At 32.4% G+C, this 25,357-nt stretch overlaps 2 protein-coding genes across 2 annotated transcripts; one reads left to right on the top strand and one right to left on the bottom strand.

Annotated features, from left to right (window-relative positions):
- The first annotated feature begins 13,071 nt into the window (after window positions 1–13,071).
- On the top strand, window positions 13,072–17,159 carry LOC133669983 (putative methyltransferase At1g22800, mitochondrial). Its single transcript, XM_062090358.1, has 11 exons — window positions 13,072–13,299; window positions 13,435–13,515; window positions 13,717–13,795; window positions 14,193–14,340; window positions 14,435–14,504; window positions 15,031–15,095; window positions 15,194–15,272; window positions 15,794–15,881; window positions 16,084–16,148; window positions 16,248–16,337; window positions 16,766–17,159. The coding sequence occupies exons 1-11, from the start codon at window positions 13,111–13,113 to the stop codon at window positions 16,877–16,879; spliced, it is 1,068 nt and encodes a 355-aa protein (XP_061946342.1). The 5' UTR covers window positions 13,072–13,110; the 3' UTR covers window positions 16,880–17,159.
- Window positions 17,160–18,222: 1,063 nt separating this feature from the next.
- LOC133669984 (cytochrome c) lies at window positions 18,223–20,180 on the bottom strand. Its single transcript, XM_062090359.1, has 3 exons — window positions 19,887–20,180; window positions 19,102–19,235; window positions 18,223–18,558 (listed from the first exon to the last, which is right to left on the bottom strand). Exons 1-3 carry the CDS (start codon window positions 19,996–19,998, stop codon window positions 18,463–18,465), a joined length of 342 nt encoding a protein of 113 aa, XP_061946343.1. The 5' UTR covers window positions 19,999–20,180; the 3' UTR covers window positions 18,223–18,462.
- Between the last annotated feature and the right edge of the window lie 5,177 nt (window positions 20,181–25,357).

Below are 25,357 nucleotides of genomic sequence, written 5' to 3'. Positions count from 1 at the left end.
CCGGAGTTGAAAATGACGTTGCTGCTGAAGTTGGAGATGGCTGCGTACTGGTGCAGGACTCAGAGAAAAGTCGTTTGTTTGGAATGTGAAGCCAAGCTCCTGACACTGTTTATGGCTCACGGTTTTGGCTGGTCATAAAGAAGTTGCTGAACCGTAGGGGAGAATCGGGCGTTGATAGGGGTGGTGTTACTGTTTATCTCTTCCCCTCTTCTCCTTTCTGTGCCATTTTCTTTCGTTCAAAACTTTCCCCTCCTTCTTAGTTTTCCAGCCTTCTCTCCCGTTTTCAAAAACTCTCCCCCCTTTCAAAAACTCTCCCCCATGGTCAATTAATTGTGAGCGGTATTCATAGGCACAAGTGGAGCGGGGCAGCAGCATGTGCATGGGGAGCAGGGGACACCAAGCCAGGGCAACCTGCGCTGCTCCCCACTCCTGAGGGTCTCGGGCAGCGGCATGCACATGGGAGGAATGGTGTCTACACTATTTTGGTTTTTTTCTTTTTATTTTTTATTTTTGTGGGGATCCAAAAATGGGTTACAACAATATATACGAAGAGAACAACCTGATTGACGAATGGAGAAGGCACGTTGATTGAGAGCAAATATTTATGTTTCATCTGATCTATCATAGAATGCTTTAGCAAGAGCACTCTAGATTTCACGAGCAGTACGTAGGCGAAGATACCTCTTCATGATCTCTAAAGTCATTGATGTGAGTAACCAGCCTTTAATTTTTTGATTTTCAGCATACCACTTCGAATAAGAGGGGTCTGTTGGTTCATGTTGAGGTGAGTCGCCAATAATATAATTGAGTTTCTCACGACCAGCAATGTGCATCTCAATGATTTGGGACCACGTGTCATAATTGGTTTCAGTGAGAATTATACCAGCATTGAAACCTGAATTCTCATATTGGACATGTATAACAGGAGAGGATGATATGAGGGTTGATTTGGTAGCCATCGTATTGAGGGATAGCTTGATTCAATAAGTTTGCAAGGATTTAGAAAACCTGCTCTGATACCATGAAGAACAGAGTTCTTTAATTCTCTTTATTCATATATATTTCGATTACCATTATACAGGAACACCAGGGGCTTTTATATACCCTTGTACAGACTCCTAACAGAATAGGAGATAAGCTTCGTAACTGATAGACATGGTATATAACAGACTAACGTAGAGTTCTTAATTAATCACAACTACTTAGAAGATAACTATAACAATCTTCTACACCTACCTGTTTCCCCAACTGACCGAGTCCCTTCAACTACTGACGACCCTACTTCAGACATCTCTTTTATTTGAGAATCAAGAGATACAATCAGTACCCTTTTATAATTTTATCATAATGTGCGTTCTTATACTATTGCAATATCATTCACATGAATTCATCACTATGTTTTCATTTCATTTTCTATTTATTTCATTCTTACTAGCCCAACATACATTTCAATAAGGTTAAAACTTCTCTTAACTCAATCAGAACTAATACAATCCAAATGGTGAAGTTAACCATCATTATATCATGCGACATATACCAACAAATAAGAGCATGTACAGATGGATCTTCCTAGATCGAAACAAAACAAAACAGAATTGAAAATTGACAATATACTATTCACTAATGAATAACTTCTTGTTGGATTGTCTAATCCCGATCTCCACCGTGTAGAATTTAGAGCTCATAAATATGACCAACATATCCAAAATTGAGCAGGATCCAACGGTGGACGGAGAAGGAAACCACCAGCGATCGTGACTGACCCGTAGACAGGTTTTCCTTGAAATGTTGTAAGGGCTATATCTCTCACACTAAACCAGAGCCTTCAAATCCCAATAGTTTGATGTTAGAGGGTGGTGAGGAGCATAATATATCCAAGCCCTAACTCAATTCAACGGTGAAATATAAAGATATGATCATTTGTGATTATGCTCTCAAGGTACTCTCTCTCTTTTCCTTTCATTCGGTCGTCCTAGGTATTTTCATCATAATTTTGCTATTTATCTAGCAAATCTATATATATTTACTACAACACCTTTATATCTAGTTTGGGTACCTTTTTCGTTCAACCAAATACCTTTTCTCAGTCCGCTTTTAAAATACCATGCGAAAAATCTCTCTCTAAAATTTATTTTCTAATAATTCAATACTATTCCATTTTATTTTATTTTATTTTAACTAACCTATCTCATTTCTGGTTCTAAATTATCAATAATTTTATTAACATCATAAAATTTGATTGGGTCTTTACAATTTACCATCATTTCTATTTTATTTATCACTATTCAATTCATCATGGTGAAGTCTTTTGTTGGGGTTTCACAAAGTTTCCCCCGAGTCATCTGCATATTTAAATTATAAATTTCTAGAGTTTCATAGCCAAAGACCGCCCTTCTGATAACGTCTACAGCCACCTCTGCTGCTCCTATAAGTTGAGTAATGTCTTCCCCTAATTATGAACCCATTGCATTCTCTGATGCTGACAGGTATGTGGCTTGGTATGGGGCTATGCGAGATGAAATTCAGCCTTATGCTCTAACGACACCTGGTCCTTGGATCCTTTCCATCCTTTGATGAATGTTGTTGACAGTTGGTGGGTGTATAGGATAAAGCGCCATGTGGATAGAAACGTTGAGCAATATAAGACAGGATTAGTTTCTAGAGGTTTTACTCTGCAAGAAGACATTGATTACTCTAAGACTTTCACTCCTGTTATTAAGCAAGCAACCGTCAAATTAGTCTTATTAATTTCATTATAAGTTAAACAGCTCATATCACTCAATGACATGAAGTAAAAACCTTTAAACAATGCTAGATTTGACAGTAATACTTGTATTTTATCTTGTTTTCGTTACACAAAATGAGCATAAGATATTTTGAGATAAACAATGCTAGTTTGCTAAATATTTTATAAGGGTGATAGGAACCCAATAACCTGTTATTTTCCTTATTTTAGTTGGAAAAAATGAAATACATGAAGTTGAAACATTTAAACAATAAAACAGAAACATATCAAAGGACTAACAATAATGAATGAAATTTGAGAGTAATACTTGTATTTTTCCTTGTTTTAGTTTCATGAAATGAGCATAAGATATTTTAGATAAACAGTGCTACATTGCTAAATATTTTATAAGGGTGATAGGAAACCCCATAACCTGCCACTTTCTTTGTTTTACGTGAAAAACATGAAATACATGAAGTAGAAACCCTTAAACAATAAAACAGTAATAATTTAAAAGACATAGAGTAACAAATGAAATTTGACAATAACACTTGTATTTTTCCTTGTCTTATTATATAAAATGAGCATAATATATTTCAGATAAACAATGCTAGATTGCTAAATAATTTATTAGAGTGATAAAGAACCCCATAACCTGCCATTTTCTTTAGTTTAGTTGAAAAAAACTAAAATACATGAAGTAGAAACCCTTAAACAATAAAACAAAAATTGTTCAAAAGACTGACAATAACGAATGAAATTTGACAGTATCGCTTGTATTTTCCCTTGTTTAAGTTACATAAAATGAGCATAAGATGTTTCAGATAAACAGTGTTAAATTGCTAAATATTTTATAAAGGTGTCAGTGATGCGAATCCTAGCAAAATTGAATGGAATTCGCGAACCCAAGATCTATCCAATTCAAGTTTGCTGAAAATAAATTGAGCTTATCACAATGAAAGACCTACTCCAAGGCAACAAGACTATAAACCAACTCAATCACAACGACTACACCTGGAGACGAGCAAAATAAGTATAAATTAATAACAAAGATTGGTTAATTCTTTGAAGAGTTGAAAGTTCAATCAATAACCAAGATTGACAACCAAAACTCGAAAAAATCAGATTATTACTAGCCAAAAACTAATCTGAAAATTATTCTCAAGAGTGTTTATACCCCAAGCCAAAAACTCTAGTTTTCCTAATGGGTCACATATAAACCCAATTTAAATAATAATCAACCCAAGCTAAAACTAGCCCAAACTAATTAAAATAAACAAGTCTGAAATCCAAACAAGTGTTTCCTCATAAAATAAAGAAAGTTCAATAGCCCATCTAATTTAATAAGACAAGTTCGGTTTTTTCTGCATTTTGTCTAGCAGCAGTAAAGCCCAACTTTAAATGGATGGTTATCTCTCATCTTAAAGAATTAGAAGGCGTGCCACCCATATTTAATACCGTTGGAAAGGTATGGAAGTATAGTTTCCAGCCCAACTGGAATCACCTCAAAATTTGACTTGTAGCTTTAGTTATGATAAAAAAAGTTATTGAAAGGTCAAACTGACCGAATCTAGTCTTCTTCTCTTAATCATTGTGTAATGGTCTTGGTTCCACTAGCAAGCCCCTCTTGAACATGAATAAGATTAATCACGACATGCTCCTCATTATTTAATATCCTCATTAACTCCACCTTAGCCCATGAATTTTGAATAAGTTCATTGAAAGCCTTTTTGAACCTTTTAGCTCTAAGCCTTGTAACTGGGCCAACCAGAACCTCTAATGGATCCTTTGGTGCTTGGATTGCATCAGACAAGGAACCTTATAACCTTCCATTTTCCTTGTTTTAGTTGAAAAATATGAAGTAGAAATCCTTAAACAATAAAATAGTAATAGTTCAAAAGATAGAGAGTAACATATGAAATTTGATAGTAGCGCTTGTATTTTTCCTTGTTTTATTTACATAAAATGAGCATAAGATATTTCAGATAAATAGTGCTACGTTACTAAATATTTTATAAGGGTGATAGGGAACCTCATAACCTTTCATTTTCCTTGTTTTAGTTGAAAAACATGAAATAAATAAAGTAAAAACCTTTAAACAATAAAACAGTAATAGTTCAAAAGACAGAGAGCAACAAATGAAATTTGACGATAATTCTCAATTTATTTGATCACATGTATGTATATTTTTTTTTCACTTAGAATTTTTTAAATATAAAACCGTGTTGAAGAAGCTTAAGTATAAAGTTTTTGTTTTAGAAAAAAATATCTAACCAACGACGAAACATAGATTAAGTATTTAATAATAACCAATTAATAACCTACATGTGATAATAACATCTCTACATGTTCCATCCATCACCTCCATTCCATTGTAGTTTCCATCCCATCATCGCTACAACTTTTCCATTGTAGTTGGCATCTCCCAACTTTTTCCTTTTTCCAATAAATTTCATATATTATTCCTCAATTTTTCTTTACAATGACTAAGCAACACAATAATAACAATAAGAGAGCCATGATTAATAACCTACATGTGCTAATAACATCTCTACATGTTCCCTCCATCACCTATGCAACTTTAATTTTTCAATAGCCGGTATCTCCTAATTTCTCCCTTAACCCAATAAATTTCATATATTATTCCCTATTTTTCACAATGAGTAAGGAATACAATAGTAACACTAAGAGAGCACAATCAGTAACGATCACAAGAAATCTGGGATAATGAGCAAGGTAATTTTCTTTGTATCACTGTCTATGCAGAGGTGTTATAGAGAGTGGTGAGCTTTTGTTTTGTATTATGAATCTTTCCTTCTGGATGTTATCAATTGTGTTTTTTCAATCTTTTCTCACAAGAAATTTAAGCTTTTGTTTTGTCTTTGTCTCAATCTAAGTTAAGACGCAACAAAGTGGTGTCTTTTCTAATTTCAGTTCATTTGGATTCAGATTATATTATTTTCAAATGGAAGAAGTTTTTTCTAGTTTTTCTACCGTTTTTACTGGACGAAAATGTATGATTTGTTTTCATAATATGAAGCTTGAAATAACCAATGAAAAATGCTTGATAAGAGGACATGTGAGAGTCCTACCTAAGAGATGTCCTAAAAGCATCTCATTGTAGACATTCTCGGAATAAAAGTAAGTTGATGTTATTTTTCTTCTATTGATATGTTGTTTATGATGTTGCAATTTTGCTTCTATTAATTGATGAATTTGTTTTTATTGTCTAGTGGTGCAAAGCGCACTGATTTTATAATTCTGAAAGAGGTCCCAATGAATGTGGTTGATCTCAACATGGATGTTACCCCCTTCTGGTTGTCGTCGCCCCCCATGATGCTGCCTTTGCCTCCTGCGCTGCCTACTTCACCTCCAAGCACACCATGAAAAGGCCCACCAAGAAAAAAATTGGGCGAGCATCCATCCTTAAATATTTTAACAGATGAATTTCATAATATGAATTTCTATGAATTTGAATTGATATTCTGCATTTTCTATATTTTCTCAACCCTCACTCTTCATTTTCCATATATTTTCTAAATCATATAGATTAATATGAGAAGAAAAAAGAAAATAATGAATTACATAAAATGAGCATATGGTACCATTTTCCTTGTTTTAGTTGAAAAAAAATAAAATATATGAAGTAGAAACCCTTAAACAATAAAACAATAACATTTCAAAAGACGGACAATAACAGATAAAATTTGACAGTAACAATTGTAATTTTCCTAGTTTCAGTTACACAAAATGAGCATAAGATATTTCAAATAAACAGTGCTAGATTGCTAAATATTTTAGAAGGGAGACATGGAATCTCATAACCTACCATTTTCCTTGTTTTAGTTGAAAAAAGTAAAATACATAAAGTTGAAACCCTTAAACAATAAAACAGAAACAGTTCAAATAACTGACACTAATAAATGAAATTTGACAATAACACTTGTATTTTTCCTTGTCTTAGTTACACAAAATGAGAATAAGATATTTCAGATAAACAATGCTAGATTACTAAACATTTTATAAGTGTGACAGGGAACCCCATCACTGCCATTTTCCTTGTTTTACGTGAAAAACTTGAAATACAGGAAGTAGAAACCCTTAAACAAAAAAAAAACAATAACAATTCAAAAGACAGTAACGGATGAAATTTGACAATAACGCTTGTATTTTTTCTAGTTTTATTTATATAAAATGAGCATAAATTATTTCAGATAAATAATGCTAGATTGTAAAATATTTTATAATAGCAACAGGGAACCCCATAAACCTGCCATTTTCCTTGTTTTAGTTGAAAAAAATAAAATACATAAAGTAGAAACCCTTAAACAATAAAACAGTAACAATTCAAAAGACAAAGAGTAACAGATAAAATTTGATAGTGACACTTGTATTTTTCCTTGTTTTAGTTACATAAAATTAGAATAAGATATTTCAGATAAATAAAGCTAGCTTGCTAAATATTTTATAAGGGTGACAAGGAACCCTATAACCTGCCATTTTTCTTGTTTTAGTTGAAAAAAATATAATACCTAAGTTCCTTGGAAATGTCCATGCATATTGTTATTCTTTTTATCTTTAATTATATGAAAATTAGGATTTAATATAAAAAATTCAAACATAGGGGGATTGCTATTACACGCAAGTCGTAGCAGATGTTAGTGTGTTTAGTGCATCTACATAATGAGTTCATGATAGGGCCTTCTTTAATGTTTATTGTTTAGTTATTTCTTTAGAAACGTCCACCCTACTTTCTTTGTTAGTTTTTATTCTTTTCTATCCTAAATTTTACAAAAATTATTTGACGCACTGAGCTCATGTCAGTCCCAACCAACTGGCGTTTCATGAGCTTAGACCATCCAGTTTATATTGTGCACACTGGTCTTGAATATGTTCCACGAGTTCCTTGGAAATGTCCACGCTTATTTTTATTCTTTTTATCTTCAATTATATGAAAATTAGGATTTAATAAAAAAAATTCGAACACAGGGGGATTGCTATTACATGCAAGTCGTAGCCAATGTTAGTTTGTTTAGTGCATATGCACAATGAGTTCATGCTAGGGACTTCTTTAGTGTTTATTGATTTCTTTAGAAACGTCTACCCTACTTTATCTTTTAGTTTTTATTCTTTTCTACCCTAAATTTTACAAAAGTTATTTGACACAATAAGTTGATGTCAGTCCCCACCAACAGGTGTTTCATGAGCCTAGATCGTCCGATTTATATCATGTGCACTGGTCTTGAATATGTTCCCTAAGTTCCTTGGAAATGTCCATGTTTATTTTTTTTTCCTATTATCTTTAATTATATGAAAATTAGGATTTAACAAAAAAAAATCCGAACACAAGAGGGTTGTTATTACACGAAAGTCATAACTGATGATCCAGGCTCATGAAACGCCCGCATGAGCTTATTATGTAAAATAATTTTTCTAACATTGAAAATAGAAAAAAATAAAAAGTAACAGAGAAAGTAAGGTGTATGTTTTAGAAGAAATCACTAAACAAGAAACATTAAAGTAGGCTATTGTTTTAGAGAAAGTAGTGTTTTATTGTTTAATGATTTCTTTGGAAACACACATTGTTTTAAAGAAAGTAGTGTTTATTGTTTAGTGATTTATTTGGAAACGCACACTCTACTTTCTTTATTATGTTTTGTTCTTTTCTATCCTCAATGTTAGAAAACTTATTTTACACAAAGAGCTCATGCGAGTGTTTCATGAGTTTGGATCATCTGGCGGATGTCGTGTGCACTGGTCTTGAATTTGTTCCTTGAGTTCATTGGAAATGTCTACGCTTAATTTTATTCTTTTATCTTCAATTATATAAAAATTAGGATTTAATAAAAAAAATAAAACACAGGGGGATTTCTATTACGCATAAGTTGTAGCCAATATTGGTGTGTTTAGTGCATCCACATAATGAGTTCATGGCAGAGTTTACTTTGGTGTTTACTGATTATTGATTTCTATGGAAACATACACCCTACTTTCTCTGTTGCTTTTTATTCTTTTGTATCCTTAATGTTAGAAAAATTATTTTACACAATGAGCTCATGCAAGCGTTTCATGATCTTAGATCATCCGGCGGAAATCATGAGCACTAGTCTTGAATATGTTCCGAGGAAATGTCCAAGCTTATTTTTATTATTTTTTATCTTCAATTGTATGAAAATTAGTATTTAAAAAGAAATTAAACACAGGGATTGCTGTTACATACAAGTCTTAGCCGATGTTAAGTGTATCTACACAATGAGTTCATGACAAGTCTTCTTTTAGTGTTGATTGTTTAGTGATTTCTTTGAAAATATACACCCTACTTTCCTTGTTACTTTTTACTCTTTTCTATCCTCAATGTTACAAAAATTATTTTACACAATGAGCTCATACGGGCGTTTCATGAGACTAGATCATTCGGTGGATGTAGTGCGTATTGGTCTTGAATATATTCCCTAAGTTCTTTGCAAATGTACACACTTATTTTTATTCTTTTTTATCTTCAATTATATTAAAATTAGGATTGAATAAAAAAAATATTGAATAGAGGGGGATTGTTATTACACGTAAGTCATAGCCGATGTTAGTGTGTTTAGTGCATCTACATAATGAATTCATGACAAAGCCTCTACTTTGAATATGTTCCCCGAGTTCCTTGGAAATGTCCATGCTTATTTTTTTTTATCTTTAATTATATAAAAATTAGGATTTAATAATAAAAAATTCAAACACAGGAGGATTGCTATTATACGCAAGTCGTAGCCGATGTTAATGTGTTTAATGCATCTACACAATGTTTTCATTGTAGGGCCTCCTTTAGTGTTTATTGTTTTATTTTGAAACAAACACCTTAATTTCTCTGTTACTTTTTATTCTTTTTTATCCTCAGTATTATAAAAATTATTTTACATAATGAGCTCATGCAGGCATTTCATGAACCTGGATTATCCGGTGGAAGTCATGCGCACTTGTCGTGAATATGTTCCCTTAGTTCCTTGGAAATGCCTATGCTTATTTTTATTCTTTTTATCTTCAATTATATGAAAATTAGGATTTAATAATAAAAAATTTGAACAAAGTGGGATTGCTATCTCACGCAAGTCGTAGCCGATGTTAGTGTGTTTAGTGCATCTACACAATTACTTCATTGCAGGGCCTCCTTTAGTGCTAATTGTTTATTGAATTCTTTTGAAACAAACACTCTACTTTCTCTGTTAGTGTTTATTCTTTTATATCCTCAATGTTAGAAAAATTATTTTACACAATGAGCTCATGCGGACGTTTCATGAGACTAGATCATTCGACGAATGTTGTGCACATTGGTCTTGAATATATTCCCTGAGTTCCTTAGAAATGTCCACGCTTATTTTTATTCTTGTTAACTTCAATTATATAAAAATTAGGATTTAATTAAAAAAATTTGAACAAAGGGGGATTGCTATTACACACAGGTCGTAGCCGTTGTTATTGTGTTTAGTGCATCTACACAATGAATTCTTGGCATAGCCTACTTCAATGTTTATTGTTTAGTGATTTCTTTGGAAACGTACACCCGACTTTCTCTATTAGTTTTTATTCTTTTCTATCCTCAATGTTAGAAAAAGTATTTCACACAATGAGCTCATACAGGCGTTTCATGAGCCTGGATCATCTGGCGGAAGGCGGCGCATTGGTCTTGAATATGTTACATGAGTTCCTTGGAGATGTCCACACTTATTTATATTCTTTTTATCTTCAATTATATGAAAATTAGGATTTAATAAAAAAAAATCAAACATAAAGGGATTGTTATTACACGCAAGTCGCAGCTGATGTTAGTATGTTTAGTGCATCTATACAATGAGTTCATGACAGGACCTCCTTTAGTGTTTATTGTTTAGTAATTTCTTTAGAAACGTACACCCGACTTTCTTTGTTAGTTTTTATTCTTTTCTATCCTTAATGTTATAAAAATTATTTACACAATGAGCTTATACAAGTGTTTTATGAGCTTGGATCATTCGGCGGATGTCGTGCACGCTAGTCTTGAATATGTTCCCCGAGTTCCTTGGAAATATCCACTCTTATTTTTATTATTTTTATCTTTAATTATATGAAAATTAGGATTTAATAGAAAAAACTTGAACATAGAGGGATTTTTATTACACACAAGTCGTAATCGATGTTAGTGTGTTTAGTGCATCTACACAATTAGTTCATAGTAGTCTACTTTAGTGTTTATTGTTTTGTGATTTTTTTTTTGCAAACACACAACCTACTTTCTTTGCTAGTTTTTATTATTTTCTATCCTTAATATTAGAAAAATTATTTTACATAATGAGCTTATGCAGGCATTTCATGAGCCTGGATCATCTAGCGGATTTAGTGCACACTGATCTTAAATATACTCCCTAAGTTCCTTGAAAATGTCCACTCTTATTTTTATTCCTTTATCTTTAATTATATGAAAATTAGGATTTTTAAAAAAATCAAACATAGTGGAATTGCTATTTCACGCAAGTCGTAGTTGATGTTAGTGTGTTTAGTGCATCTACACAATGAGTTCATGACAAGGTCTCCTTTAATGTTTATTGTTCAGTTATTTCTTTGGAAACATACACCATACTTTCTTTGTTAGTCTTTATTCTTTCTATCTTAAATTTTACAAAAATTATTTCACATAATGAGCTCATGTGAGTCTCGACCAATGGGCGTTTCATGAGCATGGATCATCCAACATATATATCAGGCGCACTGGTCTAGAATATGTTCCTTGAGTTCCTTGGAAATGTCCACTCTGATTTTTATTCTTTTTATCTTCAATAATATGAAAACTAGGATTAATAAAAAAAATAATATTACACAGGGATTGCTATTACATGTAAGTCATAGCCAATATTAGTGTGTTTTGTGCATCTACACAATAAGTTCATGGTATGGCCTCCTTTAGGGTTGATTGTTTAGTGATTTTTTTGGAAATGTACACACTATTTTCTTTGTTCCTTTTTATTATTTTCTATCCTCAATGTTATAAAAATTATTTCACACAATAAGCTCATGTAGACGTTTCATGAGCCTAGATCATTTGGCGAATGTCGTGCATACTGTTCTTGAGTATATTCCCTGAGGTTCCTTGGAAATGTCCACTCTGATTTTTCTTCTTTTTATCTTCAATTATATGAAAATTAGGATTTAATAAAAAAAATTCAAACACAAGGGGATTTCTATTACATATAAGTCATAACTAATGTCAGTGTGTTTTGTGCATCTTTACAATGAGTTCATGGCATGACCTCCTTTAGTGTTGATTGTTTAGTGATTTCTTTGGAAATGTATATCTTATTTTCTTTGTTACTTTTTATTCTTTTCCATCCTCAATGTTAGGAAAATTATTTCACACAATAAGCTTATGCAGACGTTTCATGAGCCTAGATCATCGGAAATGTCCACTCTTATTTTTTTTTTATCTCTAATTATATGAAAATTAGGATTTTTTTTTGAAATTCAAACATAATGGGATTGCTATTTCACACAAGTCGTCGCCGATATTAGTGTGTTTGGTGCATCTATACAATAAGTTCATGGTAGGGTTTACTTTAGTGTTTATTGTTTAGTAATTTCTTTGGGAACATCTATCCTACTTTCTTTGTTAGTCTTTATTCTTTCTATTTTAAATTTTACAAAAAATATTTTACACAATGAGTTTATGTTAGTCTCGACCAGCGAGTATTTCATGAGCCTGAATCATTCAATATATGTCATGCGCGTTGGTCTTGAATATATTTCCTGATTTTTTAGGAAATATTCATGCTTATTTTTTATTCTTTTTACCTTCAATTTTGTCCATTTATTGGTTAAGTGACCAAAAACTTATACATATTTTCATGGCAACATCAATATATTAAGAGTTTGAGAATTCAAATGAAACATGCGAAAATTAACGAATTCATTTAAATTCTCAAGTTTTATACATAGTTGAAAATAAAACAAGCCCAAGTTAGATGATGTAAAGTTAGATTATATGTTGTGATAATAATTGTTTTTTAAAGTAATTTTTATATTAAAATATTTTTTAAAAAAATTAATTTTAATATTAGTATATAAAAATGATACAAAAATATCAAAAAAATTAATTAATTTTTTTTAAAATATAAAATTAACACTAGATTTACTCTCCTGAGATCATTTACAACTAAATTTTATTGGGAAGTTGAGGATAACCAAAATTATTTTTTAAATTACTTTTTGTTATAAATATATTAAAATAATATATATTTTTTATTTTTTTAAATTTATTTTTAATATTAATATATCAAATAATATAAAAATAAAAAAAATTAATCAGATTTTTATTGAGGTTTTTAAAGCTTCCAAGTCCAAACACATTAGCTCCTGAAACTTCAAAGAAAATGAGAGGCACCCTGTCTCTGTGTCAGAGGACTTCACAGTTGCTGCTTAGAGGAAGAAGAAGAGCAACAAAAGCGACCAACACTCTCATCCCCTCAATTTCTTATTGCACAAACATTGACAATAACACCATCGATGGGCCACAAAGTCCAAGGGTCAAGATTTTCGATCGGGAACTCAAACGAAAACAGGTAAAATCCAGTATTTCTCTGTAAATTTATGATTTGAACATTTTGGTATCTTTGTTTTTGTGTTTTTTGCTTGTTTTCAAATTCGATATTGTATATCTGCTTCTGGGTATTGGTCCAATTGTGGGGTGGCTGCAGCGTGACCGAGCTGCGTGGTTGATGAGGCCAAGTGATCCTTTTGTGGATGCTGTCGCTGACAATTTGTTGGATCGCTTGGAGGTAATAACTAGTTACCTTCTTGTCTCTGTTGTTTTTAAGAATGTTTAGAATGCTGTAGTATTAAGAAATGAGAGGTTTTAATTTTTGTGAAGTTGCATTTTCTAGTCGTGGTGAGTTTGAGAGGTTTAAATTTTGAAGTCTGATGAGTTTTGCTTAGTTCCAGATTGTTGATTCCGTTTGTTGTGTGTTTGTGTTTTGCAGGATTGCAAGAAAACATTTCCTACCGCGTTGTGTTTAGGAGGTTCTTCGGAAGCTGTCAGACGTTTGTTACGTGGTCGTGGTGAGAATCGATTTTAAGACTTTTCCTGCTATTTATGTGTTTCAATAACTATAGAAGATAATTTGAAAATTTTTAAGGTTGTATTTCAAAATTTTTGAGACGTGGGTGTTCAGCACTAACTGTAAGGTTGAGTGATCATGAATTAAGAGGTTCAAAAGAGGGAGGGATTCGGTTGAATGGAAGTCTAATCATGTGATATTATTTATCAGAGATTTTGGCAGTTGATAAGACAATACTTGAAACACGTTTTTGATACCACAAAGTGGTATTTGAAAATGAGCATACACATAGGAAAAGCTGCTATTCTTTCTCTAGTCATTTTCCTTCACTAAGCATGATCTTGTAAATTATATCATAAATATTAAACTTTAATCTTGTAGCCACTTTAAATGCCCAGGCTCCATTGAAAAGCTTATCATGATGGACACTTCAAATGACATGGTTAAATTATGTAAGGATGCTGAAGCTGCTCAACAAGATTCAAATCAGAATATCGAAACGTCCTTTGTGGTGGGAGATGAGGAGTTTCTACCTATAAAAGAAAGGTCTGTAAGTGGATTTCATCTATTTGGTTCTTGTGAAAACTAGTCATCAGGAAGAACTGGTTTTAAATGTTATGTTTTGTATTTGACTATGAAGTTCGGTAGATTTGGTTATCAGTTGCCTGGGACTCCATTGGACAAATGATCTTCCAGGATCCATGATACAGGTATGCACTTCTTTATTATGATTTTCTTTCAGCTTTAGCATCTTTGTCACACATGATATCCTCCAGAATTTGTAAATGCATGCGACATTAGGGCATGGAAACCATTAGAATTATTAACCCCAGGAAAAAAAACTACACGGATGAAGCATACATGTTTGCCATGCATATAGCAAGATATAGAAGTTCTTTCTATGCGTTATTCTGAAAGTTATCTTCAATTTAATTACAACTCCAAAAACTTTTTATTCTGAAGCATGAGAGAATAATCTTTTGATAAATCAAGATATAAGACTGTAAAATGAGACCAAAGCTGCACTTCATCAGCAAATAATTTGACACTGTTAATGAAAGTACAATGGATGTCTACAACAACCACACACAGAGCAGTAGACATGAAACCTTATTGCTCTTCTCTTTATAGCTGTTTTTGGTTGTTATCGTCATGAAATCTCTCTAATCATTTTGTTTAAAATCCTTATGTGGTCATGTCTATGACACTTGTCCATTTCATTGGTTTTCATGACAGTGTAAACTAGCATTGAAGCCGGATGGCCTATTTTTAGCAGCTATTTTGGGTGGAGAAACCTTGAAGTTGTCTCTTCTTCTTTTTTATATTTTGATTTAAAGTAAACAGTATGTTAACCAATAAGTTTGCTTACTGATTTTTCTGCTTGCTGGCATATGTGTAGGGAGCTGAGAATAGCATGCACTGTGGCTCAAATGGAGCGTGAAGGAGGCATTAGTCCTCGCATATCACCTCTGGCACAAGTATGTATGCTGTCACTTGGTAATTACCATTCGTAAACTTTTTGAGATAAGGGTATATATTATTAGAGAATAATATAAATTATATTCTGAGACCTTACCTAACAACTTAAGCTTTTAGGTTGAATTGGTTATTTGATATGGTATAGAGCCTTGATGACCAAGCGATCATGAGTTCGAATATCACTATCCTTATTTATTTGATAAAAATTAAGCACAAGTTACTGTAAGTTTGTGCAAGTTTCAAGTCCAAAGAGCTTTCACTTGAGGAGGTGTGTTAGAGAATAATATAAATAATTTCTTGCAACCTCATCTAACAACTTAAGCTTTTAGGTTGAATTAATTCTTTGACACATATATCCATAAAAAACTTGGAAGTAAACCCATGGTTGTATTGCATACATATATTGGCATTCAATCTAATTTGAAATATTTGGTTCTTATGTACTTATAAGGAGTACTTGAGAGGGAAACATCTACCCCCAAATGGTATCACTAGCCAACTTATTTTTTGTACCATTCAGGTCCGTGATGCAGGGAATCTTTTGACCAGGGCAGGCTTCACCCTTCCTGGAGTTGATGTTGATGAATACGTAGTTAGGTATAGCAATGGTGAGAAAATCTCTCAGCATATTAGCTTGTAGTTTTACTAGTCAAGCATGCTTGATGATTTATGCCAGAACTAACATGCCTCTTGTTTAACTGCATGGAATATTAATTTTAGTTTTAACACAATGGTTTTTCATTTGAATAAATTCTCCACCTCTAGTCATTGTTATAAAGGGCTTATTCATTCTTGTTAACTGTGGTATAGCTCTGGAGCTGATAGAGCATTTGCGCGCAATGGGCGAAACTAATGCTCTTCTGCAAAGGAACAATGTAAGACCTGTAACAATTGAAGTTTTCCTTGTGTGTGGTAAAATTGGATTCAATCATCAAATCTAATTGGAAATTATTTTTGTTTGTGAATGAAACCAGGTTCTAAAGAGAGAAACAGCCCTTGCTACTGCAGCAATTTATGATTCAATGTTTGCTGCAGAAGATGGCACCATTCCCGCAACATTCCAGGTGAGATTGTGGAACACCTGAGAATGTTTATGTGATTGGAGAAAGAATATATCCATGTTGCTAAGAAACAATAAGCCTTGTTTCTGCTATCGAACGCTGCTAAGAAAACTACAATGAAAAATGCTTCATGCAATGCTAATTAGTTCAGACCAGTGTTCAAATTCTTTTTCTATAATATATTAGCAAGATATTCAAATAAACAACAGTCTTTTCTGTGAACCTGTATGCTCAGAGAAAGAATTGCATAAAATCATAGGCTCACTGCCTCCTATCCCTCAAAAAGAAAATCTCCATGTAAACTGTCGAGCTTTTTGCTGATATTAGAGAGGGATCTCCTTTTTTACTCATTTAAACCCGGAGCCTTGTTCCCAATTGATTGAGTTATGATGTTTTTCATAATTATTTGGTCACTGCTTTTGGACTTGTAGGTTATATTCATGACGGGGTGGAGGGAGCACCCATCTCAGCAGAAGGCCAAAAGGAGGGGGTCTGCTACCATATCATTCGATGACATCCAAAAGCAATTTAGCAGTGATAGTTGACACCATCACATTCCTCAAGACCAACCGGTGGCAAATTTGGAAGTGAGACGCTTTCCCTCCCTCAGCACCTTGTTCTGATTCATATATATATAACATAATGACTTAAGATCAGCAATCAGCGAGGCTGGTGCCCTTGAGGGATGTATACTGAAATCGTTGCACAAGTCTTCCCATAACCTGCAGTTTTATGTCAATCATCTGAATAATCACCTTTTCATTTTGTTGACCATCTCATAACGTTGTCTCATAATCTGGAATAAAGTTACATGTTCCTTTTTCAGTGTGCTACAAGGTGCTTCCATTTGTAGAGTGCGCAAACTTGCCTGCTTCCTGTTACTGTAAGTTGAGTTGTTGGCCATACTTGATTTTGGAACCAAGATTCTCCCCAAAGTCAAGGCCAACCTTGTTTATTCTGGCCTGTATAAGTACCCCCCCCCCCCCCCCCAAACACACACAAAAAAAAAAAAAAAGAGAAGAGAGAAGGAACGTCTGTGTAATCATTCTCGATTTGCTCAAAACTATTAGCTATTGCCTGTATGCCAACAAAGAACCACTGCCAATATACCAGCCATAATTGCCGTAGAGGCCACCATGAGAGGAAGAGCAACTGGCTAATGCTAGCAGACGAAGAAATCATGGATCAATTCCCAATCCATTCTTGGTCGTTTTTTAACCCGAAGGACACTCCATTGCTTGACAAAAGGGATGAGAAACCATCATTTAGATGCATTTTTCGGAATCTAATCGTCTTATGATTGTAGTTTTACTTGGACACCATGAAAAACTTGCCCAATTTTCATTCAACTTGATAATTGCCCACTGTTACCATCATTTCCATCCTCTTAAGTTCAAAAAACAGGCCAACGGATTTGACGCATACGAGAGTATAACTTACTCCGATTACTCCTTGCCATCACGGATGAAGCAGAGATCAATTCCAGTTCACTTGGTCCAATGACAACTAGCATTTCCTGGAAAAAGTGGCTAATACGAGCCCACCTGATCACATTTTGCATCCCAATTGTCAATGACAATATTAAGCATGATAGCAGAGCTGTATTTGCTCAAAGCACACTACAGTATTAGATAGCGATATCAATCACTGAGGAACTCCCACGACAAGCCAAATTAATCAAAAGGGAAGGTGGACGCGGCCATTATTCTTTCAGAAGCTTTTATCCAACTCAAAGATTGAAATGCTCATTTGCCTGCTACAGGTGCCAATACACCATTTTGCATTTTATTAAAATGCAAGTTGCCATGAACCTGCTATGCATCGGAGGAGGCTCAAGACAAGCAATAGCAACTATGAAACTGTTAATGCAAATATTGATATCACAAAGTATTAAACCAAAAATTATCATTAGCAAACTGTTTATTGGTAATCTACCAAACATTTGCAAAATAGATAAGCTAAATGAATTGAATGTTGAGCTTGCCAATTATGGCAACTGTTCTGAAAAGCAATGACTAGCAATGTTCATTGTATATGATAGTCTGTTTTATTGGTAAAAAATATCATCTGCTCTGTGAGAAGCAATCTCCAATAACTGGAAAATGGGGAGACCAAAAGTGTGAAATGATTAAGACGCAGTGGACTGCTTCAAGTATGCAATGAGATCAGCGCGCTCCTGTGGCTTCTTCAATCCAGGGAAAACCATCTTTGTTCCAGGGATGTACTGCATAAACAAATGTCATTTGGGTCAGCAGTGAAGATTAAAAAAAAAAAAAAAAGTATAACAGGCACACATGCTGGTGTGTATGCACACATGCAGGTGTATATCCATGAGTTGTTCCACAGTATCTCAGAAAGTGAGATGATTCATACCAAAAAGGCTATCTTACCACATTGAAATGAAATGTGAAAATTCGTTTCACACCAAACATTTAAATTTTGAACCTTGTTAGAATTAATATCATCGATGATGGAGTTGCTTTCCTTGATTGTCAGACCTCACTTTCATAGTAAAGCCTGAACATTATTTTCTACTTGCTGCATGTATTGCATGTCCTTCCTAATTACTAGACCTCACATAATGTCCTGTATGTTACTCTTTGGGGACCTGAAGTTGCCAGAAACTTAATAGAAAGTTACTAAGTTCAACTATCATGATGGAAATATCACAAACATCAATATATAAACGATACATACTTAACCAGTGCAAGATGCACTGCTAATGCAACAAAAATATCAAGTCATATGCTCTACAGTTGATTAGTACCTTCTTGGGGTTGAGCAAGTAATCATACAAAGTCTTCTCCTCCCACATAACAGCCATGTTCTTGTTAGCAGCAGAGTATGAGTACCCAGTAGTTGTTCCTGACTGCCTTCCAAAGAGGCCATTCAGATTGGGTCCTGAAAAATTCCAAAAACCAAAGCAAATTAAAACATTGAACACAATAATAAATCAGAATTTTTTTTTACACAATCTGAGAAGCAATTAATTATCTAATATGTTCACTCAATAAAATACCAGATCCCAAATCCCACTAATCATCCTAATCTAAAATGTAAATTCTATCCAGACCACTCGATTAAGAAAACAGATTAAACCCATAAATATTCTGTTTGCTTACTGAACCCAGCTTCCACCTCCCGCAAAAATCACAGTTTTCTTACCAAAACCTTAAACCCATAATGAATTTCTATTTGCCTAATGAAATCCATTTCCAAACCCAGCTTCCAGTTCTAAAAGAAAATCACAATTTTTCTTGCAAAAACCTTAAACCCATCAAGCATGGAGAAAAAACTCCACAGTTCTGTCCAAAGAACTCCAGAAGAAATACAACAAAAAAATCAAACGACAAAAAAAAGAAGTCTTACAAGGATCGACCACCTAAATAGATTAGATCTATAAATGATTCGACCTAAAAACATAACAACAACAACAGAGAATCAAAGCAAACTCAACCTCAAAAAGATCAGATCTTCTAAACAATACACAACTAGATTAACTGTAATAAAAAGAAAGAGAAGGAGAGAGGGATAAGGGGGTGATAAAATTACCTTGCTTGTGACCGGCACCTTTGTCGACGGTATGACACTGAGCACACTTAGTCCTAAAGATCTTCTCTCCGGCTTTAGAATCGCCAGGTGGTGCTTCTGCGAACGACGCCATTTCTTCTGGTTCTGCTAGTAGAAGAGGACGAGGGAGGGGGGGGAGTTTGTTGGGTCTGATTTATAGAAAGCAGGGAGAGTTCTTAGGGTTTTTGCTTTGCGAACTATTCTTCTAAAGGAAAAATAGAAAAGAAAAAAGAATATTCGAGAGCAAACGAGGAAAAGGTTGTGTGACAGCCACGCACCGCTTGAAATCAAGGAAAAAAGTTCATGCACTCTTTGTCACGTGGTGGCTTTTTAAGGGTTACTAGGTGGTGTCTTTTTTGTTTTTTAATTACACTTTTCATTAAACTAATATTATAATTTTACCAAATACTAAAAAAGAATTAAATTTTTTCACGTTATTTAATCAAACACTTCTTTTTGCACTACAAAATCAACATTTTAATTGGAATGAGTCTATTGCTAGGAGGGGAAACACTCAGTTCAAGAGTCCAAATATTGTGTTTATAGCCAATTATAATGTTTGGTTGTGATTTAAAGTATTTTTTATTTTTAAAAAATTATTTTTGAGATTAGCATATTAAAACGATTTGAAAACATAAAAAAAATATAATTTTTAGCAAAAAAATATTTTTAAAAAATTTAAGGGAACACGATTTCAACCACGTTTTCAAATGGACTCTTAGTATATTCATATGCTTAGAGGAAGAGTTCTATTTTTTCAAGTACTGATGATTCCTTGGACAATTTGGTTAATGATTATTTCTAAAGGAAAGTAGTTTACCCTATTCAAACTACATCAAATAAATCATTAGAAATTTCTAATGGGTGAATTAAAGTTACATTTAATGAGTTTATTCAGAGCATTTGAGCCAATATAAATTTCAAGAAAACTATATTTTTAACAGGTAATAATAAGATCTTAGTCAATCCAATCTATGTGTAAAAAGGGTCTGATTTATTTATTTCATAGGATACCTAGCATCTACAAATCTTATTTGATTATATGTTTTATGGATTTCAAGTTATGGAAGGATTCTTTATTATGTGTGGAAACATGAAAAGCTAAGGAAGAATTAATTTTTTTTTTTTTTGTTTGGGATTCCAAGGGGCGATAACAACATCTATTAGGCTAATAAGTTTCTTCATGTAAATATATATTTATTATTAATAAAGGTTTAATTTATCTTTAACATATATATAATATTAGATTAATGAATCTAATGTTTGATTTATGAATTTAGAGTAAAGATAAAATTCATGGGACAAAAATATTTTGCAAATAAAATTATAAAATTGTTATAATTATAAGATTTTTATTGCATCAAAGTATTCTTCTTAAAACGTTACTAGTCGATACTCTCTTAAATACTAAACATTTGTTACAGCCGTAGAGACTGATACATGTTATATTATTTCATTTATGAAAGAAGGCAATTGTTCTTATAAGTTGAGGTATAAGAGATACTTAGAACTAATATGTAGGTGCTTGTCATAAGACATGTACACTTAATTATCCTGCATGAGAATTTCATATGAAGGGATCACCTATATCTATGGAAAGGCTCACGTGATGGTTGTGTAAGTGATCCTTAGACTTGAGATCACTAAGTTATTTTATATAGAGAATGTTATACTTTGATCAAATTACATGTTATCTTAATCAAGGTAACAAAATGGCAGACATTGGCTATAACATGAACTATATGAAGGTACTTGAGTGATCAAGAGATGATTCATCACCCTAGATGAATTAGAAAAAATATTTCATATGTTCTCAGATAGTATTGACTAAGAAATCCTTAAGCCAAGTTGAAATGAGATTTGAAAAGAGTTTCAAATCTTATTTAAGCAATCAATTATTATTATATGGAGAACAAACATGATTTAACATAGCTGATATATTTTATGCTTTAATGTTAAATTAGAACATTATTAATGAAATGATATTAATTACTTTGAGAAAGTGATCACTAGAAGGTTAAGTCAAATCACTAATGATTTTTCTAATATTTAAAGGATCATGACACGTTGTTAGATGATGCATCTAATCTTGAAATATAAATGAATCAATTGTTGAATTGATAATAAATTAAATTATTTAATTCTATTTAATTATAATTATAACTTATACTTGGGCCAACATATTATGAACATAATGGATCGCACATATTAAGAACCATTAGTTAGAAATTAAACTGTGATAATTTAATGAAATATGACTTGATTAAAATATATTTTAAAAATTAAGAACTAGAATATAATTAATACTGAGATTATATTTCTAGACCTAGAAAAATGAAATAATGACTTGATTGAGTTAATTTCTAAAATTACCCTTAAATAATATAAGGATATTATTTAAGAGGCAAAATGATATTTTGTCAATTTATAAGATTTTTTAAATTTTTCTATAAATAATAAGTTATACCTTTTATTTTTTTTAGTGGTTATTTGTTAGATAGAAAAACTACATAAGTTACAAAATAGAGAGCTAACACTCTATACATAACAATATCTTTCTCCTAAATAGGGATTTATGAGATTTTTTTATTGGTGGTTCGTGTGGATTACCGTTGAAGGCCGGACAATTGAATAACTTGTGGTTTGCGATAATCCAACATTTAAAGAATTATTTAAAGTTGAAGAAGATTAGATCTTCAGGTAATAAATTTCTAAATAACTTTAGATCTGTCTAACAGGATCATAGAGACTCCCAAATAATTTTTATTTTATTAATTTCGTTGCATGAATAATATTTGGGAACCTAACAGTGGTATTAGAGCTTTCATTAGAATAATTAGGGTTGTTAATCATATGTTTAATTGTTTTTGGCATTAATTAGAAAATAATTTTACATGTAAGCAAATATTTTTTTTTCTTTTCAAAAAAGGTCAAAAAATTTTCTTAATGAATTTTTGAAATAAAAAAACTCTAATTGATTACTGTTTTGGCCAGATTAGATCTAGTTCAGATCTGGCTGTAATTTGGATTTTATGCCCAAATTCCAATGACTCAAAAGAAAAGAGGCTCAAACGCTCCTAGACAGCATTAGCCCCTGACGCTACTACTACCCAAGGCAACAGCGCACCTTGATAGGGCTGCAGCCCCAAGCTAGAGCGCGCTCTGGTTGCGCTAACAGCCAAGGGTTGCCTTTGGCCATGGACAGCAACGACAACAACAACTACAAGATGAAGAAGAAGAAGACTAAATTTTGATCTCTAGGGTTTAGGGATTGCCCCTTACCCCTGCCTCATTTTTAATTTTAAGTATTAGGCTTTTAAGTTTATATATTGTGAATATGACCCTAAAACTTTATGCCTAATTACAAATTAGGGTCTCAAGGTAAATTATGAATTTAAGCTTATAAATAAAATTTAGATTTTATATCCTAAATTAAATTAATTATAGAATTAATTTTCCTAACTAGATTAGGAATGAATTAAATTGTTTAATTTTTTTTTTTAATTTTATAATATCCTAATGAGATTAGGATTTATTTAATTAAATGGTTTAACTAAATTTTAGAAAAATAGTTTTTCTAATTTAATGAAAGTTTTTTAAGCCAGAAAAAAAATTGTTTGGGAAATTATCAAATTGGATTTGATTGAACATTTCTAAGTGTTATAAATATTATTTTAAATTGCACATAAAACCAATAATTAGAGTAGTATGAAATGTATTTTTAATTATGCATATTAAAGTGTTTTATACACGATGGGTTATTATGGACATTAAAGACCAATGTGATTGTACTTATATTTGTTGGTTGAATGATTGTAATTTTTATTAAATAGGTTCTGCGTATCCCACCTTATCTTTATTTTTTCTTCTAGGTTGTAATTTTTTCCTCATCTAATTCGCCTCGAATATAACTCAAGGTTTCTTAATTAATTATGTAAATATTATGTAATTTAGAAATGTAGAAATTTAAATAGGAGAAAAAAAATGGCAATTAAGGCTATAACCGAGGTGCTTGCAATGGACTTATGAAGGCTTGCTATAGCTACCTAGGATTTGACCATCTAATTCTCTTCAATGGCTCGAGGGAATTAGTTTAGATATGTCCATGACCATCCAATTAGAATGACATACTAGGGGTGTATGTTTATATATAATTTTTTTATGTATGAAATGTATATTTGTCATGCCATGTTATGTATGAGACCTATTTAATTGATAATAAATCTCTCATTAATATATTAAGTACATATTGAGAACATGAATAATTGTCTTTCAATTTTATATGCATAAAACCAAAGTTTTATTCATGAATAACTTGTTAAGTCACTCAAAGTTACCGTTAATCGAATATATTTAATGATATAAAATTGGGTTCTACTAAACTAACCTATATGATTTGGATGAATCACTTATGATCATATGAGGTTAGAGGCATGAGTTAAACGAAACATATAAGATATGTTTAGACAAAAAGTTGTCACCTAATTGATCTAGGAGTCATATAAAAATGTGATTGATAAACTATGTTATCTACCTAATTTAATTTATTTTGATTTGCTAAGTCACTTAAAGTTAGATAAATTAAATGGGATCCTAACGCACTAGAAAAATCTAAACGAGATTTCTCGAATTAATAAGGAGGGCTATTAATTTGCAAAAAAATAATGAGAGATCAAATTAGAATTAAAGACTTTATCTAAATTTAGAATTTAAATATGTATGCATGAAATTAATACTTTCTATCTTTATATAAATAGGTTAGTAGATCAAAATGAGTAGTAACATATCCCTACAAAGCATATTGGATGCTTACAAATTGACTAGACCAAATTTTTTGGATTGATACCGAAATGTGAGAATTGTTTTTAAGCAAGAAAAGAAATTATATGTTCTAGAAAATCCAATTCCAAATGTCCCTGCTGACGATACTAAAATAGAAGTTTGGAATGAACATCAACGTTATATTGATGATAATGAAGCTACATTTATCATGTTAGCTAGTATGTCACCTTCCTCATTTGTGCAATGAATACTATTCTGATATGCAAAGAAAATGAAAATAACCAGATTTGAAAAGGTTTTGGTGTTTTTCATTTGTTTCTTTTAACCAAGTTGAACACTCAAAGCGGAACTAAACGTGATACATTATTCAGCTTAATTACATGATATATAGGTTCAGGGAGTTCCGAGGAAGCTTTTCAAGCTCCACTTGGTGTTGTGAATGTCAACAATTCAGAATGGCTGGTTCATTGGAGACTCTATGCGGGCAAGCTTATGGAGCAAAACAATATCAAAAGCTTGGGATTTATACTTATTGTGCCATCATTTCCTTGATTCTGGTTTGTCTCCCTCTATCCTCTCTATGGATGTTCATAGACAAGCTTCTAATCCTTTGAGGCAAAGACCCTTCAATCTCCCATGCCGCTAATTTATTTTCATATGCTTTACTTCAA

This window comes from Populus nigra, chromosome 12, assembly GCF_951802175.1.
Source record: "Populus nigra chromosome 12, ddPopNigr1.1, whole genome shotgun sequence".
Classification (NCBI taxonomy): Eukaryota; Viridiplantae; Streptophyta; class Magnoliopsida; order Malpighiales; family Salicaceae; genus Populus; species Populus nigra.
Note: the sequence above shows the minus strand (reverse complement) of the source record. Positions and strands in the feature narration are given on the sequence as shown.